Source organism: Oncorhynchus nerka, linkage group LG7, assembly GCF_034236695.1.
Source record: "Oncorhynchus nerka isolate Pitt River linkage group LG7, Oner_Uvic_2.0, whole genome shotgun sequence".
NCBI classification, from domain to species: Eukaryota; Metazoa; Chordata; class Actinopteri; order Salmoniformes; family Salmonidae; genus Oncorhynchus; species Oncorhynchus nerka.
Window position 1 is genome coordinate 17534676 of NC_088402.1, and position 20146 is coordinate 17554821.

General features: G+C 40.5%; 1 protein-coding gene across 1 annotated transcript in view; it reads left to right on the forward strand.

Moving 5' to 3' along the window:
• Window positions 1–8152: 8152 nt before the first annotated feature.
• Window positions 8153–20146, forward strand: part of LOC115116330 (endoplasmic reticulum membrane sensor NFE2L1-like) — a 32356-nt gene continuing 20362 nt past the window's right edge. The window contains exon 1 of the mRNA XM_029644803.2: window positions 8153–9108. Within this exon, the coding sequence (XP_029500663.1) occupies window positions 8545–9108 (564 nt within the window). The 5' untranslated portion in view covers window positions 8153–8544. The remainder of the gene's footprint in view (window positions 9109–20146) is intronic.

Here is a 20146-nt window from a genome sequence, read left to right on the forward strand (position 1 = left end):
TAGTGGGACTATCATTTCATTTTCAACAGGACAATGACCAACACACCTCCAGGCTTTTTTAGGGCTATTTGACCAAGGAGGAGAGTGATGGAGTGCTGCATCAGATGACCTGGCCTCCACAATCACCTGACCTCAACCCAGTTGAGATGGTTTGCGGTGAGTTGGACCGCAGAGTGAAGGTAAAGCAGCCAACAAGTGTTCAGCATATGTAGGAACTCCTTCAAGACTGTTGGAAAAGCATTCCAAGTGAAGCTGGTTGAGAGAATGCCAAGCGTGTGCAAAGCTGTCATCAAGGCAAAGGCAAAAGATACTTTGAAGAACCTAAAATTGATTTGATTTGTTTAACACTTTTTTGGTTACTACATGATTCCATGTGTGTTATTTCATCATTTTCATGTCTTCACTATTATTCACTATTAATGTAGAAAATAGTAAAAAATAAAGAAAAACCCTGGAATGAGTAGGTGTGTCCTTTTGACTGGTAAAGTATATAGCTGATATAATTCCGCAGCTCCACAGGTCACGTCACAGGGCTGTTTTCCTGCGTGGCTATAGGCCATTTTCTGCTGTTTGCATAAGAGGTTTTTCTTTTCTTTTCCAGGGAGAAAACTGCCAATCTCTGTGAGCCAAGCAAGCTTAATCAAGGCAGCCATCTCACGGTCCCACATCTAATCCGCAGCTGCTGCCCAGGCTGAGAAACCTTCTGTTAACGCCTGGCCTGAGTGCTGGCCTCCACAACTTCTAGAGGCCCACAATGGGGAGGAAGGGGGAGAGAGAGAGGGGGGGGGGGGGGCTTAATGATGAATTCGACCAGTTTAGCATTTTCATTCATTGCTGTCACCTACAGGCCCATATAGGCCTTATTAATTGTGGAGTATTTCTCATTCCCTCAATTTTAACTCCATAGATACAGTACAAGTACATCGATGCATAGTTTATTAGTTGAATTCATTCAAATAGTTGAATGTGGTTGGCAAATGTGTGGTCATGCTTAGTTTTTGGGTCTATTATATGGGTTAGTAGCGGCCTCTTGTGGTATGATAAAGAATACACCCGTTGGGGAAAGTGATGGGCTCCACACAGTAGCTGCCTACAAGCATAATACCGCGTTAGATATTTGAATTTGTCAATATGTAGCAAGCGTTTATCAAAAACCATGAGAGACAGGCTAATGACAATTTAAACTCCATTTGCGTCAATGACTGCATCAAAAGTACCCTGGCATTATAGCAAAAGCACTGTATTCTCTCCATTTTATCCTATCGAAAGAAACCAAAAACGTTAATTCAATTTCCTAGAGACCGTTGGGAAATATTAAGTTAAAGAGGGCTGCTTCTTCCATCAACATAAAACAAAGACCAGTATTGAAAGGGAATTGAAAAAAAGAAAGAAAACTGCTGACCATTTTAATTTTTCTTTATTACTCATTCTGCAAAAAAAGAACACCCCTTAAAAATGGACTATATCTGTCCACGGCGAGGCGCCACAGAGCTTGTCAGAAATGTAGCCTTGAAACTATGGTAATATACACTCTGTGGTTGGCTTAGTTCACCTCTGACGATAGAAATATTTGTCCAATAGAAAAACTGTATTTAAATCACAATCATTTTATTGGATTGCGCTTGCTGTCAATCAAGCAGCAGCTGTGGTTCTTGAGGGAGAGAGACGCCAGTTGAATGTTTGAAGCGTTGGGCGACGGAGCTCTGAGCACTGCAGAGCAATGGGAGAACTTATGTTGTATGGGATACAAATAACATCAATAATAGATTAGTTATGAATTTTTGTTTAATTGTTGTTCATGAACCATATTTGAAGCTGCATGCATACACTTTAATTAACATTTAATAGACAAGGGTTGCTACTTATTAACATTTTATATTGATCTAAACTTAGTTAATTGATTATTTAGAAATAAATACAATTACGCCAAATGATGACACGAATATTTGCCACTGGTCTATTTAAACTAAAATTATCACAATAAGTAAAATCATGTCCATGAGAGAGAACCTATAGCCTAAAATCCATTGTTTTTACATATTGGGATCAAATACAATCTGAAATAGATTTTGGAAACAGATTAAATAAATCACGATATTTATTGGAATTAATGCAACGTATATGTAATTTAACACAACTTTTTTAGTTTATGTTATCATAAAATCATCACATTGTCATCACAATCAGCATAGGCTACATGACTTGTTTAGTATAATAGGTTACTTTATTTGGGCAATGAGCTTAAATAATTAGTAGGCTATTATAAAGTGGTAAAATGTCTAAGTTTTGCTGTTTCACTTTTTCTTTCACTTTTCTATACTTTCATAATAGTTTATAGCCTATTCATTATTTATGTTTCTCTCACTGTCATGGGTATTTGAGCATTCATTATTCCCTCCAACTGAAATAATAATAAGAAGTATTATAGACCTAGCTATTACCCTATTAGAACTGATGTATGAGCAAATCAAGACAGCCTCAGTCTTTTATTCCAGAATTTTACAAAAAAGTGTATTTTTACAGCTCAGTGTCCAACATTTGGTATAAAAACATTTGGGAAGTTCATTGAATAGCCGAAGAGAAGTGCAAAGGAGCAGCGAATTCTTCCTCTCTACAATTTGTTACCCTTGAGATCCCAGGATTCCTTGCGGCAATATACAACTTCTGCGCAATCTCTCTGGTTTCATGTCACTCTTCAAGACGTCACTTGCTTGCCGTCCAATCCCCTTCTCTCTACGAGCAGCTCACGCTGTGATTTAAGAGCTTTCCACAATAAATCTGTCCAGAACGTCTCAAAGTTGATTTAACTGTGTTCCACCTCGTTATGAAAATACTTGTGGATTAATCAAGCCGTGGATGCTAGCGTTAGATCAACGAGCTAGATCATTATTTATGGATATCAAAGCTAAACACCACAACTTGAGGACTTCAAACTTGATCGTGCCTTCATGCATTTGGGATTTGTCGCACCGTCACTAACCAGTGGATCTGAAAAGCTGGCATGTTCTCTATTGACAGATCTTAAATGCCACCCTGCTTTGCCAAACTGTTGTAGTTGAGTTATTATACCAGGGCAACTCATTGAAGTAGTTTGAGTCTAAAGAATTCGTTTTCTTCACTATCAAACTTAAAATGCTGAATGCATTCTTGTTTTATTTGTGTTGGTTATCCAGTGGCCCTGAAGTCAATTCTAACAGATTAATCAAATTAAAGTGTTAATAAAAAAGTGACAAAATTGTTTGCTTCGATTTGATTAATAGTCTTAGGACTAAAAGTAATTTAATTCCAGGTAATTCTTATAAAATAAGGTCAATTTAGGCCTATAGCTTGCGCTGCATGCTTTATTAAAAGTGTAGGCCACCATTGTCTTATAATCACTTTTACACTTTGAAAATATTTTTAGTACCAGACATGGGCTAAAAAATACAATTTTACAAACGTGTAGTCTGTATTGTGTAGAAATGAATGTGTAATAATTTTGCGTTTTTTTACGCATGCATTTTTGCCTGAACATTTTTGGTATATAATTCTGCTATAAAAAATAGTCCTGTGTAGTATATGCCTAGGCTACAAAAACATCAGAAATAAATTGTAGACCTTTTCAGGAAAGGAAATTGTAATTGCACATGCAACTAAATGTATTTAATATTGAGCTAACGAACGGAAATATGCGAATTCATGTGCTTTATGAATTGCTGGACATGATGACGCCAGCGTAGAAGCGGTTAAATAGGTAACGTAGTATTCAACAGCTGGGCGTTCCTAGTACACAGTTAAGCCAATCAGAGGGAGACGTGGGAGTGGTTTTAATAATATTCTCCAACCCCTGGTCGAGGTCAGAACTAAATTGACCCAATGAAAAATCGAAGAAGCATACTGGGACGCGCTCTCCTGCCCTATTTGGTCATCTCTGCCTCAAATACTGCCGTCATGAAAAAGGCATGCCATTTTTCTACATAACGTTAGTGATTTGAAGGAATGTCTTGGAATCTTTATGATCCTATGGTTTTATGCAATAAACATATACAGATAATTATTTCCAAATGAATAATGTTATTTATATATTTAAATTGACCAATTACTTGAAATGATTAGTGATTATTCTAGAGACAGAAATTCATAATTTCAGATAAATGTTGAGAAGTCTTCTACAACGTGGCTCCAAATCAATAGCCAATCAAATTTCACTATATATGATTGCAAATTGATTACGAAATGCTTGAATAATATTTTTTTTATAAACCCCATAAAATAAGCTAAATGAGTTCAATCAAGTACAGTCTTAACTGAATGACAACAGAGACAGAATAGAACATGGAATTTTATTAAATAGTTTGGGGTAGGCCTCATCTCCAAGGAATGCTCCTCGGGGACAGGTGTAGACTAACAGTGAAGCCTGCATTTAAAATGGAATATCAGACATTGAATATCCCTTTGAGCATGGAGAAGTTATTCATTACACTTTGGATGGTGTATCAATACACCCAGGCATTACAAAGATACAGGCGTCTTTTCTAACGTCGTTGCTGGTGAGGAAGGAAACTGCTCAGGGATTTCACCATGAGGCCAATGGTGACTTTAAAACAGTTACAGAGTTTAATAACCATGATAAAAATTGAGGATGGATCAAATATAAAAAATATTCCAAAACATACATTCTGTCTGCAACAAGGCACTAAAGTAAAACTGCAAAACAGTTGGTAAAGCAATTCACTTTTTGCTCTGAATACAAAGTGTTATGTTTGGGGCAAATTCAACACAACGCATTACTGAGTAGTACTTTCCATATTTAGCATAGTGGTGGCTGCATCATGTTATGGGTATGCCTGTAATCATTAACGACTGGGATGTTTTTCAGGATAAAAAATAAACGGAATGGAGCTAAGCACAGGCAAATTCTTAGAGGAAACCCTGGTTTAGAATGCTTTCCACCAGACACTAGTAGATTAATTCACCTTTCAGCAGGACAATAACCTAAAATACAATGCCAAATCTAAACTGGAGTTGCTTACCAAGAAGGCAGTGCACGTTCCTGAGTGGCCGAGTTACAGTTTTGACTTAAATCTATATGAAGATCTATGGCAAGATCTGAAAGTGGTTGTATAGCAATGATCTGCTACCAGTTTGAGAGAGCTTGAAGAATTTTGAAAAGAATAATGGGAAAATGTTGCACATTTCAGGTGTATAAAGCTCTTATAGACTTACCCAGAAAGACTCACAGCTGTAATCGGTGCCAAAGGTGCTTCTACAAAGTGTTGAGTGAGGGGTGTGAGTACTTACGTAAATGAGATATTTCTGTATTTCATTTTTTTTAAATTAGGAAAAAAATCTAAAAACATGTTTTCACTGTGTCATTATGGTGTGTGTAGATGGGTGAGAAAAACATGTTTTAATCCATTTTGAATTCACGCTGTAACACAACAAATGTCAGAATAAGTCAAGGGGTATAAATACTTTCTGAAGGCACTGTACATTGGAACCAGTACCAAGTTGATGAGCAGGGGTACAAGGTATATGAGGTAGATATGTACATATAGGTAGGGATAAAGTGACAAGGCAACCGGATAGATAATAAACAGTAACAGCAGCAAATGTGATGAGTCAAAAGAGATTAGTGCAAAAAGGGTATTCTGGGTAGTTATTGGTCAACTATTTAGCTAACTATTTAGCAGTCTTATAGCTGTTCAGGGTCCTGTTGGTTCCAGACTTGGTGCATCGGTACAACTTGTCGTGTGGTAGCAGAGAGTGAGAACAGTCTATGACTTAGGTGGCTGGAGTCTTTGACCATTTTTAGGGCCTTCCTCTGTCACCGCCTGGTATAAAGGTCCAGGATGGCAGGGAGCTCAGCTCCAGTAATGTACTGGGCCATACGCACTACCCTCTGTAGTGCCTTGCGGTCAGATGCCAAACAGATGCCATACTAAGCAGTGACGCAACCAGTCAAGTTGCTCTCAATAGTGCAGCTGTAGAACTTTTGGAGGATCTGAGGGTCCATGCCGAATCTTTACAGCCTCCTAAGGGGGAAGAGGCATCATGCCCTCTTCATGACTTGTGTTGATGTGTGTGGACCATGATAGTTCCAGACAGATGCTGATGACAGATTGCCCTATGCTACCATATAAATACCTGCTCTGCTAATGAGGTAACATTATAAAAGCTACCATATTTACACCTGCTATGCCTGTGAGACAGGAAGTGAATTATATTGTGCTTACTAGATACATGTAAAAGTGATGAGCAATTCAAATTGAACTATTGTAAACTACATTAGAAAAGGAAAATGTATTCTAAGGAAGACCAAACTGAAGAAGCTCATCCTAATGACTAAAGGGTGAAATAGACCACTGGAGCAATTAATAAACAGCTACATTTATCAATGGCACAAAATGAAATCAATGGAATCAAAAGAGTTGATAAACAGAGTAGGCCTGTAGAAATACTTGCTGCATTGAATGGAAAAGTGGGGTATTTTTTTGTGAGGAAATAATGCTGTATCATAATGTGCTGCAAATAAGCATGTTGTTCACCTGTATACCTACAGTAGGTCATGGCTGGTGCAAACCCCCATGCAAGACACTTCCAATGTCTGATTTCCATAGAATGTTCCATTAACCACCAGCAGGGGGTGTATAGGAGCCATATTTGACCAAAAGTAGCCTACTGCTTTTTTTCTGAATCATTATCATGATCACCAGTACCACCATCCATCACCACCACCACATACCTCACACCCCACCACAGCGGATAGTTGGCCTTTGTTTCATTGATAACTTATAACAAGCCTATGTCTAATCATACAAACAACTTTTTGTCCCAAGTCCTATATGGTTACAGAATAGGTTATAGAGTAGGTCTACATTGCATGTGAATTAGATAAAAGTGCACATTACAACTCACTGATTCATCATGATTTGAATGGTGCTCTCTGGTCCAATGCTGTAGTAAAGATTCCCTTCCTTGTTGTGCTCCTTCACACCCATGAATTTAAAAGTATTTGGAGGGTTGAACTATTGTTACACCTAGTGGGAGTAAGTGTTGCCTGACACTGTTCTCTCCATCTGTGGTCATGGAGGAATGGAAAGGACGTCAGTTATATGTTCTGTGACACAAACATAGCCGGATAAATACTACATTAATCCCTTACAACATTCACAGAATATGGTCATCGTTTTGCTGAAGTGGCATTTGTATTACGCGCGTTGTTTCAACTATGCCTCTAGGGGGCGTTATGGTTTCCCAAAAGATCACAGAACATGCATCGCCATTTGATCATCTGTTGTCAGGGTCTGGCTGGCCAAGCAAGAGAGGATGGCAGTGTTGTACTTTCAAATCAAACATTTGATAATTCTACTTAGTTAGGGCCACTAGCTCTACCACTACTGAAGAAAGTGTCATGCACTTGTTCAACATTTTATAGAAGTCTAACCATTTGTGTCTTTACATTTTTATTTTTCTAGGCATCAATATTTTTTATTGTATGAGAGAAAATACAAATCAAATGGACCAATATATGTCATTATTGAGGGTGGGAGAAGGAGATGAAGGACTGTGTTCTGTCATGGAACACAATCTCCAGACAGGCAATAGATTGGCAACAGCAGCACTCTCTCGTGGAAGCCTTATGTTTCATATAGGTAAGAAGAGGATTAAGGATTATCATTCATAACTAAATACTTTATTGAAACATGTTTGAATTAATTGCTGAGTTCCCAAGAACAACATGACCTGTTGGTACATGGTTGTGAACATATTGTGTCGTGTTGAAAGCAGGTCAGTGGGCCAAACGTCATAAAGAAAATGTCACCGGAAGTACTGTCGAGGTCCCGCCCCTGACAATAAAGGGCAAAGTAGCATTCCAAAATAACGGTAATGTTCTTGTGATACACATTGTAAACCGTTTCAGATATTGCAAGATTAAATAAAATACTTTCAATCACATCGCTAAGTATAAATGTATGTTCATAAGGCTGTGTGTCTTGTTTGGGCCAGAAATCCAACGAAGGGGGCGTTATTTTTTATTTAACTAAGAGCGGTTGGATGCTACAATTGGCTCACTATATGACAGAATATATTTTCAGCCAATCGAAGCCTGTTGCGATGAGTTATGGGCCTAGTTTGTGTAAATTATGCAAATCCTTCCCCAAGACTCCTCCACGCGGCCGGTAGGGAGTGAGAGCCATACACATTAAACCCATGAGGGAACCGATTCGGAATATGTATTTTATATTATAATTAGATTAAAACAAGGCAGACAAATAAACAAGGGATATTCCAGTGAATTATAGTTTCATCTATGATTAAATTGTTAATTATATGTGATCGTGGTACAGTTGTTCGTTAAAGAGCATGTTTCTGTCAGGAAGTTATCAGAAGCCGGTAGTGCAGTAGCTAGCTAACGTTTTCGCCGGGGACGGGCGGACCTCTTTGTCTGACAGGGGCAAGGAACCCGTGCTCTTTTGTTTTGCATTGTCTTTGTTTAGTGGCCTAAAGGGAACTCTGGGACCAGCGTTTCTCTTTATTGACGTTCTCCCCCAAAAAATAAAGATGCAAAACGTGAAGAAATACTTCACAGAGGGACTAATCCAGTTTACGATCTTACTCAGTTTGATCGGAGTTCGCGTGGATGTCGACAGCTATTGGAACGGCTACTACTCACCGCTAGAGATTAACGATGGTCCCAGCTCAGCCTTCATCCAGACACCGTTTCACAGTTTGAGGGACAATTGGGACGGGTACAGCGTGCACCCCAAATGTCCGGAGTTGGACTATTTCTTCGCCAGCCGTCGGCTTCTGGACGAGGTGAGGGCGCTTGGGTCGCCCGCCCGGTTCCCTACGCAGTTGAGCGCGTGGCTCGTGCACCAAGTACCTGACAGATCGGAATTCGGAGAGCCACCGAACAGCACGAGTAGCAGTAATGGTAACGCGGGGCTGTCGTCAGACAGCACCGGGGAAGAGATCAACGACTCTGACCTTCTCGCCGAGGACGAGAGCTGTTCTACTGTTAGCGCTAGGTTGAGAGGCCGGCAGGAGGAGTGCCAGACTGCCACCCAACTAAGCACTGAGCCGGGGCCTTATCCCAGCACCGGAGCCTGCGAGATACCCAAACAGGCGAGTACTACAGCCAGCTAGCTAACTTTATCTGGTTTCGAACTTCATCTACTCTAACTAATGTGTCGCCCATGAAGTTATTGTGATGAAATGCGAACTAGCTGACAATAGGAATGACAAGTGTATTGTGATAGCCAGCTAAACAGCTAACGTTAGGCCAATAACGTTGCTAACTTGCTGTTATGACACCAACTGATAAGGTTCTATGCACATGGCATGCTCAACTTTTACATTCACTTTCACTTTGAATGTTTTTTTTTTAAAGCTAGATCAGATTAGTATCTCCTGACTAAGCACAACGTAACAAATAATCGACAGAGGTCTCCTCTCCAATAGGTCGATAGCGAGCTACCAGCGCAGCCCACCAAACAATTCTGAAAGTACATGCAATTTAAGTGTTCCACCGCAAACAGCCACGAACCAATTTCACAAGTATCAGACACCGCAAGCTACTATCTAATCAGAATTGACATTATCACACCCCTGGTTAGCCACTATTGGCTTACATACTCAAACCTAACACTATCTGCCAATTAATTTCCAATTATTTTTTCCCAATTTGTCTTTCCCTGTTGTTCATCTATCACTCCCGTGTGTGGCCAGTAATCATCTTGTGGGTTGACAGATATACTTTCCCCAAACCCTTGTCAATTAAATTTTAACAGCAAAGTAGGCTAACCTGGCAGAAGTATATCATTTGTATATATTTGTTATTTTCAAACATTGACATGGAAATGAGCAGCAGCCATGCAGAACCATTGCTGGACTGGCACATTCATCACGTGCTAGATGCGCAATTAAAGGGCCAGGGCCCTGTTGCATAAAACAACAAGTTAATTTCCCCCTTATCTTTACTTAACCTTAACGTAATGACATTTTCGGGAAAAATTTGGTGAAGGACCCAAATGTTTGAGAAAGCCTGTTTCCCATCACTACTAATGCATCTCCAGAGTTGCAGTTTTTATGGTTGAGAAGGAGTGAGACAGAACAGCTGCTGGATCAATGGATGTGATTCCCTGAGGCTAGTTAGTTGTTGAATCTGTTATTTCTTCGCACTTTACCCTTGTTCACCAGCTGTGGGTGAGGAGAATAGGTGGAGAAGTAAGGGCCTAGTACCTACCCCCTCTTTGTAAAAGCATTTGTCCTCAAATACAGCAGGCCCAAGACAACTCTCGTTTAAGATGATTTGGATGACATCAATTTACTTTGATTTTTTTTTGTCTGGGAATTTAATTTACAACTAACCTTGTTTTAGGTTTCACTTTTTCTGTTCAGAAGATCACCGCTAATACTTTCCTAAGAAGGTGCAGGAAGTTCTACATTCTTACAACAATGACAGTTGGATTTAGGCTACAGAACCTTGTTTCTTATAGTTAAAGAAGTTCCACTTTCACAATCTACAAGTCCAGACAGAGCTAGTCAGAAGAGGACTGGGATTCAGTTCAATGTTAGTCATCCCCTTTGCCTCTGGCATTAACATATATGCAAACGCTCTACTCTTGCTGTATTCTCATCCAGCCCTGTGGTAAAACATGATGAACCCTGTTATATCATTTGTGGGTAATGAATGACTTATTCTCTCCACCCATAGGGTTACACACTCTTTGGGCCTTGGGTGTGTGTTTTTGTAGGGACAAAGGCCCACACTCACTGTAGTGAAAAACACTGCTGTGGCTTGGGAGTGTCCAATGTCAAAGACCGGGTTATCTTATCCCCCACGACTTCACTTGCAGCTGTTAGGAGATTTGTATTGTGTAACCTAGGACTGTGGCGGTCATGACATTTTGTCAGCCGGTTATTGTCATGCAAAAGAATGCTGATGTCACAGTAATTGACTGTGAATTAACATAAGCATGTTTAGCATTTCCATGCATACAAGCTACTGATGCCCGCCTTCGGAACATTTACATTTAAAAAGTATAATAAATCCATTTAATATACTGTACATCACAATAAGTCGAACATTATTTATTTGAGTTGAATCCTAAGAACAGAATGAGTTGGCCTGGCTATGCTACATGTCATAGGCTGTAGGCTGGTTCATTTAGAAGACCAGATATGCTTAAGTCCCATGCCATTATTCTATATGATTTTACAGTATGAAGAATATAATTTAACCTTTGAATATAATTGACTAAAATAGAAAGGATATTTTTCCCTTTCCAGAGCGGGTGTGCCTAGTGAAGTTGCCACGTTGAGCGTTAAAGGGATCATTTGAAACGGGTCCTATATGCTAGATTTAGAGTTGTTTGGCAACTTTAGTTGTGAATGATACAAACCTTAATGTCTTAGAAATGAAAGCGTATATGGGCTGCATGATGTGACTATAGACTATTGATTTGAGAAAGTAGTAAAAAAAGCTTGTGTAATGTTCCTTTCCTCAGGCTGCACAGCTGTTCTCTCAGCAAGTATTTTCCACACATCAGACTATTCAAAATTGAATCTTGTCTTTATATGTAAAATTAGTTTAAATTTAAATGGACCATTATCCAATGGGCAGGAATAGCGAATGGAGGCAGCACACTTTCTTGCCAGTCCATTTTTCAACGATGCCTGGTAGACTACTTCGTTTTTACAGTGGAGCTGTACTTAATATGAGCAGCTGAGAAATAAGCATAAGAAAACTTACAGTTGAAGTCAGAAGTTTACATACACCTTAGCCAATTACATTTAAACTCAGTTTTTCACAATTCCTGGCATGTAATCTAAGTAAAAATGTCTTGTTTTAGGTCAGTTAGGATCACCACTTTATTTTAAGAATGTGAAATGTCAGAATAATAGTAGAGAGAATTATTTATTTCAGCTCTTACTTTCATCACATTCCCAGTGGGTCAGAGGTTTACATACATTGGGGCAAAAAAGTATTTAGTCAGCCACCAATTGTGCAAGTTCTCCCACTTAAAAAGATGAGAGGCCTGTAATTTTCATCATAGGTACACTTCAACTATGACAGACAAAATGAGAAGAAAAAAAATCCAGAAAATCACACAAGGATTTTAAATTAATTTATTTGCAAATTATGGTGGAAAATAAGTATTTGGTCACCTACAAACAAGCAAGATTTCTGGCTCTCACAGACCTGTAAGAGGCTCCTCTGTCCTCCACTCGTTACCTGTATTAATGGCGCCTGTTTGAACTTGTTATCAGTATAAAAGACACCTGTCCACAACCTCAAACAGTCACACTTCAAACGCCACTATGGCCAAGACCAAAAACTGTCAAAGGACACCAGAAACAAAATTGTAGACCTGCACCAGGCTGGGAAGACTGAATCTGCAATAGGTAAGCAGCTTGGTTTGAAGAAATCAACCGTGGGAGCAATTATTAGGAAATGGAAGACATACAAGACCACTGATAATCTCCCTCGATCTGGGGCTCCACACAAGATCTCACCCCGTGGGGTCAAAATGATCACAAGAACGGTGAGCAAAAATCCCAGAACCACACGGGGGGACCTAGTGAATGACCTGCAGAGAGCTGGGACCAAAGTAACAAAGCTCACCATCAGTGACACAATACGCCGCCAGGGACTCAAATCCTGCAGTGCCAGACGTGTCCCCCTGCTTAAGCCAGTACATGTCCAGGCCCGTCTGAAGTTTGCTAGAGAGCATTTGGATGATCCAGAAGAAGATTGGGAGAATGTCATATGGTCAGATCAAACCAAAATATAACTTTTTGGTAAAAACTCAACTAGTCGTGTTTGGAGGACAAAGAATGCTGAGTTGCATCCAAAGAACACCATACCTACTGTGAAGCATGGGGGTGGAAACATCATGCTTTGGGTCTGTTTTTCTGCAAAGGGACCAGGACGACTGATCCGTGTAAAGGAAAGAATGAATGGGGCCATGTATCGTGAGATTTTGAGTGAAAACCTCCTTCCATCAGCAAGGGCATTGAAGATGAAACGTGGCTGGGTCTTTCAGTATGACAATGATCCCAAACACACCGCCCGGGCAAGGAAGGAGTGGCTTCGTAAGAAGCATTTCAAGGTACTGGAGTGGCCTAGCCAGTCTCCAGATCTCAACCCCATAGAAAATCTTTGGAGAGAGTTGAAAGTCTGTGTTACCCAGCAACAGCCCCAAAACATCACTGCTCTAGAGGAGATCTGCATGGAGGAATGGGCCAAAATACCAGCAACCGTGTGTGAAAACCTTGTGAAGACTTACAGAAAACGTTTGACCTCTGTCATTGCCAACAAAGGGTATATAACAAAGTATTGAGAAACTTTTGCTATTGACCAAATACTTATTTTCCACCATAATTTGCAAATAAATTCATAAAAAATCCTACAATGTGATTTTCTGGATTTCTTTTTTTTTTTACTCATTTTGTCTGTCATAGTTGAAGTGTACCTATGATGAAAATTACAGGCCTCTCTCATCAGAACTTGCACAATTGGTGGCTGACTAAATACTTTTTTGCCCCACTGTATACTCAATTAGTATTTGGTAGCATTGCCTTTTAAATTATTTAAATTGGGTCAAATGTGATATTCTCCCCAAACTCTGTATGCCATGGGCTCTTCAACCCTGTTCATCTGCTGTTTCCCAGTGCTTATTTTGGGAAAACAAGTGAAATCTGTTCACTAACATTGATAGTAACATGTTTTCGCAACAAAACATATTTCACTAAACTGTTGACAGCCCCTCTGCATGCTGGAGAAGGGCATAAAGGAGAGGCAGCAGGAGATATTCTCTATAGCTAAAGGTAATGTGTCACCCAATTAATTGTGAAAATATAAACATGTACTATGTACTATAATTGTAGGCTACCTGTAAGCCACCCTGCACAATCAATGAACCAAATGGTGTTTTCAATGAATCATCACCTTAGAAAGCGCTGTCCATTTGGCTGTGTTAGGCTTTGAAACAACATCCACAGCGACCATGTTTTACTGTTTAGACCTGCTGTTGAACTTCCTTCAAATTGATCATCACAGTGAGGTGAATTTTAAAATCAGGATACTGTTTTGATGATGTGTTCTTTGGATTGCATTTGCACTGTCAGTGGTTAGAGGGACAATGGAGCCCTGAGTACCAGGCCATTAGGACCTGATCATCAATAGCATGTTTACTGCGTTCATGACTCATGATGGCCAGTGTGGCTGTAATACGGTCACCTCAACAGCCCTAGTAACACCCCATTTTTATATAGACCTATGCATAGGCTACATAACACACAGCGAGCGTTGTAACAAAAGTTCATGTTTGAGGAGCATGACGGGGATATTCCGCCCAATCATCACCTTAGAAAGTACTGTCCATTTACATTTTTTCCCCCTCATCAATCTATGCATGATACCCCATAATGACAAAGCAAAAACAGGTTTTTAGAATTTTTTGCAAATGTATTTACATAACTATTCAGACCTTTGCTATGAGACCCGAAATTGAGCTCCGGTGCATCCTGTTTCCATTTATCATATTTGACATGTTTCTACAACTTGGAGTCCACCTGTGGTAAATTCAATTGATTGCACATGTTTTGGAAAGGCACACACCTGTCTATATAAGGTCCTACAGTTGACAGTGCATGTCAGAGCAAAAACCAAGCCAGGAGGTCGATGGAATTGTTTGTAGAGCTCCTAGACAGGATTGTGTCGAGGCACAGATCTGGGGAAAGGTACCAAAAAATGTCTCCAGTATTGAAGGTCCCCAAGAACACAGTGGCCTCCATTTTTAAATGGAAGAAGTTTGTAACCACCGAGGCTCTTCTTAGATCTGGCTGCCCGGCCAACCTCAGCAATCGGGGGAGAAAAAGCTTTGGTTGTCTTCCATGTCTTCTCCCTGGACCTCCTCAATGTCCACCTCTTGAACATCAGACTCTGTGGCTTCATCGTCACTGTCACTTTCCAACCTAATTGAGGATGGCTCGTTGTCAGGCTCAAAAAGCCTCAAATTTGCCCGGATAGCCACCAATTTTTCAACCCTTGTATTGGTCAGCCTGTTGCTTGCACGCGTGTGTGTGTTCCCAAACAAGGACCAATTGCGCTCTGAGATGGCTGATGTTGGTGGGATTTGGAGTATGATGGAGGCAACAGGGGGAAAGAACCTCAGATCCACAAAGTCCCTTCCACCAGGTGGCTGATGAGATATGTTGGCACAACTGCCATATTACATCTCCATCCCAAAGCCCTTGCTTGGAAGTGTACTTTTCCAGACTGCCAAGAACCTTGCCCTCATCCAGGCCAAGGTGGTGAGACACGGTAGTGACGACACCATAGGCCTGGTTGATCTCTGCATCTGACAGGATGCTCTTGCCAGCATACATGGGGTCCAACATGTACGCTGCGGTGTGTTTGGGCTTCAGGCATAAGTCTTTGTGCTTTTTGATGTATTTCAGAACTGTAGTTTCTTCTGCTTGGAGTAACAGTGAAGTGGGCAGGGCAGTACGGATATCTTCTCTTACTTCTGCAAGCAGAGTCTGACAATCAGACAGGATGGCATTGTTTCCACCAATCCGTGCAATGGCTACTACTATTGGTTTCAGGCTGCTTACTACTCTCTCCCAAAATACATCATCTAGGAGGATCCTCTTGATGGGGCTGTCCATATCGGCAGACTGTGATATGGCCATTTTTTTGAGAGACTCCTTCCCCTCCAGGAGACTGTCAAACATGATGACAACACCACCCCAGCGGGTGTTGCTGGGCAGCTTCAATGTGGTGCTCTTATTCTTCAGACTTTGCTTGGTGAGCTAGATTGCTGCTATAACTTGATGACCCTTCACATACCTTACCATTTCCTTGACTCTCTTGTAGAGTGTATCCATTGTTTTCAGTGACATGATGTCCTTGAGCAGATTCAATGCATGAGCAGCACAGCCAATGGGGCTCCTCCACTTTAGACCAAGCAGCCTTCATGTTCACAGCATTGTCTGCCACCAGTGCAAATACCTTCTGTGGTCCAAGGTCATTGATGACTGCCATCAGCTTATTTGCAATGTAGAGACCGGTGTGTCTGTGCTCTTGTAGAATACTGGTTGGGGGGTGGATATGATGTAGTTAATTATTCCTTGCCCACAAACATTCAACCACCCATCAGAGATGATTGCAATCGTCTGCTTTCTCTATGATTTGCTTGACCTTCAACTCTGCATCCAGCAAATGAGTAGATGAGCATGTCTGGTTGGAGGGGTGTATGCTGGGCGAAGAACATTCAGAAATCTCTTCCAAAACACATTGCCTGTGAGCATCAGAGGTGAACCAGTTGCATACACGGCTTGAGCAAGACATTCATAAGCATTTCTCTGACTACGTTCCTCCATTGAGTCAAAACAAACTTCTGATTCCAGGAGGACCATGAGCTGTTGCTATCTATAAGGTGTCTGGTTCATCATTTTCACCTCAAATAGAAGTAGAAGGACTTCTGTCAGAGTTTGCTTGTTGTGAGCGTGGAGGGAACGTTATGCACTTGGCCAGATGATTCTGCATCTTTGTTGAATTCTTCACATATGATTTGGCACAGTATTTGCAAATGTACACAGCTTTTCCTTCTACATTAGCTGCAGTGAAATGTCTCCACACATCACATAGTGTACGTGTCGTGTTCCTGTAAATATTAGGGGGGGAACAAGTACTGTTAAGCAGTTAGATTAAACAACTCCTTTTGTAAGATAAATGTTTTTAAATTAAACATGTATGGAAACAGGTGAATTAACACTCCTCAGTTAGCAGGCTGAAGCAAGCTAAAACTAACTAGCAGAAATTGTCAACAAATTACAAATGATTTAAACACACTTTTCTGTAGGCTACTATTTACTAGTTAACAAAAAATCATGTATGTCATGTTAACAAAAAATCATGTATGTCATATAAAATATATTCACCCCAACCAGTATTGTAATCAAATCTTACCAGAAAGCATGTAGTCCTTGGCTCAGACAGTGTAGTAGTGTGGGCTCAATAGCATCTCATTAGTGTGCAAGATCTTGAGAATCAACTGTACATGTGATGGAAGAATGCACTGTGCATGCAGAGGGTTGCAATTCCATTGAATTTGGTTTAGTTTAATCAAAATATGCAACAACCTAGAATTGCCTTATGTGTATCCCACAAAAAAAAAGGTTCACTGTTATAAGCAAATGTTTTTGATGAATTTAAGCAAAATTCGCAAAGTAAATTTCTCGGAAAGTTTCCGACCCTAGTTGGTATAGAGGAAAATATTAAATGAGAGAAGTACAGAGAGATCCTTGATGAAAACCTGCTCCAGAATGCTCCGGACCTCAGGCTGGGGTGGAGGTTCACCTTCCAACAGGACAACGACACTAAGCACACAGCCAAGACAACTCAGTAGTGGCTTCGGGACAAGTCTCAATGTCCTTGAGTGGCCCAGCCAGAGCCTGGACTTGAACCCAATCGTACATCTCTGGGGAGACCTGAAAATAGCTGTGCAGCGACACCCCCATCCAACCTGACAGAGCTTGAGAGGATCTGCAGAGAAGAATGGGAGAAACTCCCCAAATATTGGTATGCCAAGCTTGTAGCGTCATACCCAAGAAGACACTAGGTTGTAATCGCTGCCAAAGGTGCTTCAAAAAAGTACTGAGTAAAGGGTCTGAATACTTATGTAAATGTGATATTTCTATACCAGTTTTTGTTTTGTCATTATGGGGTATTGTGTGTAGATTGAGGGGGGGGAAACAATTTCATCCATTTTAGAATAAGGTTGTAATGTAACAAAATGTGGGAGAAGTCAAGTTTCCCGACTGCATTGTCAGTAGGAGCTACCGAATGTCATATCCAAGCGAATGTGAACAAGAGACATTGTGCAAATTAACAAAAATTTGACACATGCTTGTCTGAAGGAAGAACGGTACTGGCTCTGAAGCAGAGTATGTGAGTAGAGCTGGAGCGGAGTGTGCCCAATTTGACTGGCGCGTGGAGCGAGTTTCCCAACGGATGGAGCTCCAGTAGCAATCTCGGGCATGCCCGGCCCAGCATGCATTATAGTCTACTTCTGTACTGCCATAGCCACTTGATCTAGCTGTCATGGAGTTCAGTAAATATTTTCATAAAGAAAATGATAGAACACACAGGTGCAAAATCAAGGTGACTTACAAAGATGAGGAGGACCAAGAGGAAGAGAGGGAGTGCTGTGATGTAGTGTCCACAACTAATGAATCATTGTGGAATCTGAAAAGACACCTATCCTGAAAGCATGATGGTGTACTTACTACATCCTAAAAGAAAGGAATGAATAGATAATAACTAAGTGTGTCTTTGTAGCAAAGTATTTATAAACCAAAAAAATCTGTTCTCTTAAATGTTTCGTTCATTTTTGTTCTATTATCTATAATCGAGGTCGACCGATTAATCGGAATGGCCGATTTTAATTAGGGCCGATTTCAGGTTTTCATAACAATCGTAAATCGGTATTTTTGGACACCGATTTGGCCGATTAAAAAACTAATAATAATAATAATAAAAACTAATAATAATAATAAAAAAACATTTTTTAAATATTTTTTTACACCTTTTATTTAATCTTTGTTTTTTAACTGACTTGCCTAGTTAAATATTCTTATTTTCAATGACTGCCTAGGAACGGTGCGTTTAACTGCCTCGTTCAGGGGCAGAACGACAGATTTTCACCTTGTCAGCAGGATTCAATCTTGCAGCCTTACAGTTAACTGGTCCAACGCTATGACCACCTGCCTCTCGTTGCACTCCACAAGGAGTGTTACGCGAAAGCAGTAAGCCAATGTAAGTTGCTAGCTAGCATTAAACTTATCTTCCATAAAACAATCAATCATAATCACTAGTTAACTACACATGGTTGATGATATTACTAGTTTATCTAGCATGTCCTGCGTTGCATACAAGTATCTGACTGAGCGGTGGTAGGCAGCAGCAGGCTTGTAAGCATTCATTCAAATAGCACTTTCGTGCATTTTGCCAGCAGCTCTTCGTTGTGCGTCAAGCATTGCGCCGTTTATGACTTCAAGCCTATCAACTCCCGAGATTTAGGCTCGTGTACCCGAAGTGAAATGGCTAGCTAGTTAGCGGGGTGCGTGCTAATAGCGTTTCAAACGTCACTCGCTCTGAGACTTGGAGTGGTTGATCCCCTTGCTCTGCATGGGTAACGCCGCTTCGAGGGTGGCTGTTGTCATTGTGTTCCTGGTTCGAGCCCAGGGAGGAGTGAGGAGAGGGACGGAAGCTATACTGTTACACTGGCAATACTAAAGTGCCTATAAGAACATCCAATAGTCAAAGATGAATGAAATACAAATGGTATAGAGGGAAATAGTCAAAAATCCTAATTGAACAGGATTCATTTATTTGAGGCTAAATTGATTTTATTGATGTATTATATTAAGTTAAAATAAGTGTTCATTCAGTATTGCTGTAATTGTCATTATTACAAATACATTTAAAAAATCGGCCGATTTAATCGGTATCTGCTTTTTTGGTCCTCCCAATAATCTGTATCGGTGTTGAAAAATCATAATCGGTCGACCTCTAATATATACATTGCTCAAAAAAAATAAAGGGAACACTAAAATAACACATCCTAGATCTGAATGAATGAAATATTCTTAAATACTTCTTTCTTTACATAGTTGAATGTGCTGACAACAAAATCACACAAATTATCAATGGAAATCAAATTTATCAACCCATGGAGTTCTGGATTTGGAGTCACACTCAAAATTAAAGTGGAAAACCACACTACAGGCTGATCCAACTTTGATGTAATGTCCTTAAAACAAGTCAAAATGAGGCTCAGTAGTGTGTGTGTGTGTGTGGCCTCCACGTGCCTGTATGACCTCCCTACAATGCCTGGGCATGCTCCTGATGAGGTGGCGGATGGTCTCCTGAGGGATCTCCTCCCAGACCTGGACTAAAGCATCCGCCAACTCCTGGACAGTCTGTGGTGCAATGTGGCGTTGGTGGATGGAACGAGACATGATGTCCCAGATGTGCTCAATTGGATTCAGGTCTGGGGAACGGGCGGGCCAGTCCATTGCATCAATGCCTTCCTCTTGCAGGAACTGCTGACACACTCCAGCCACATGAGGTCTAGCATTGTCTTGCATT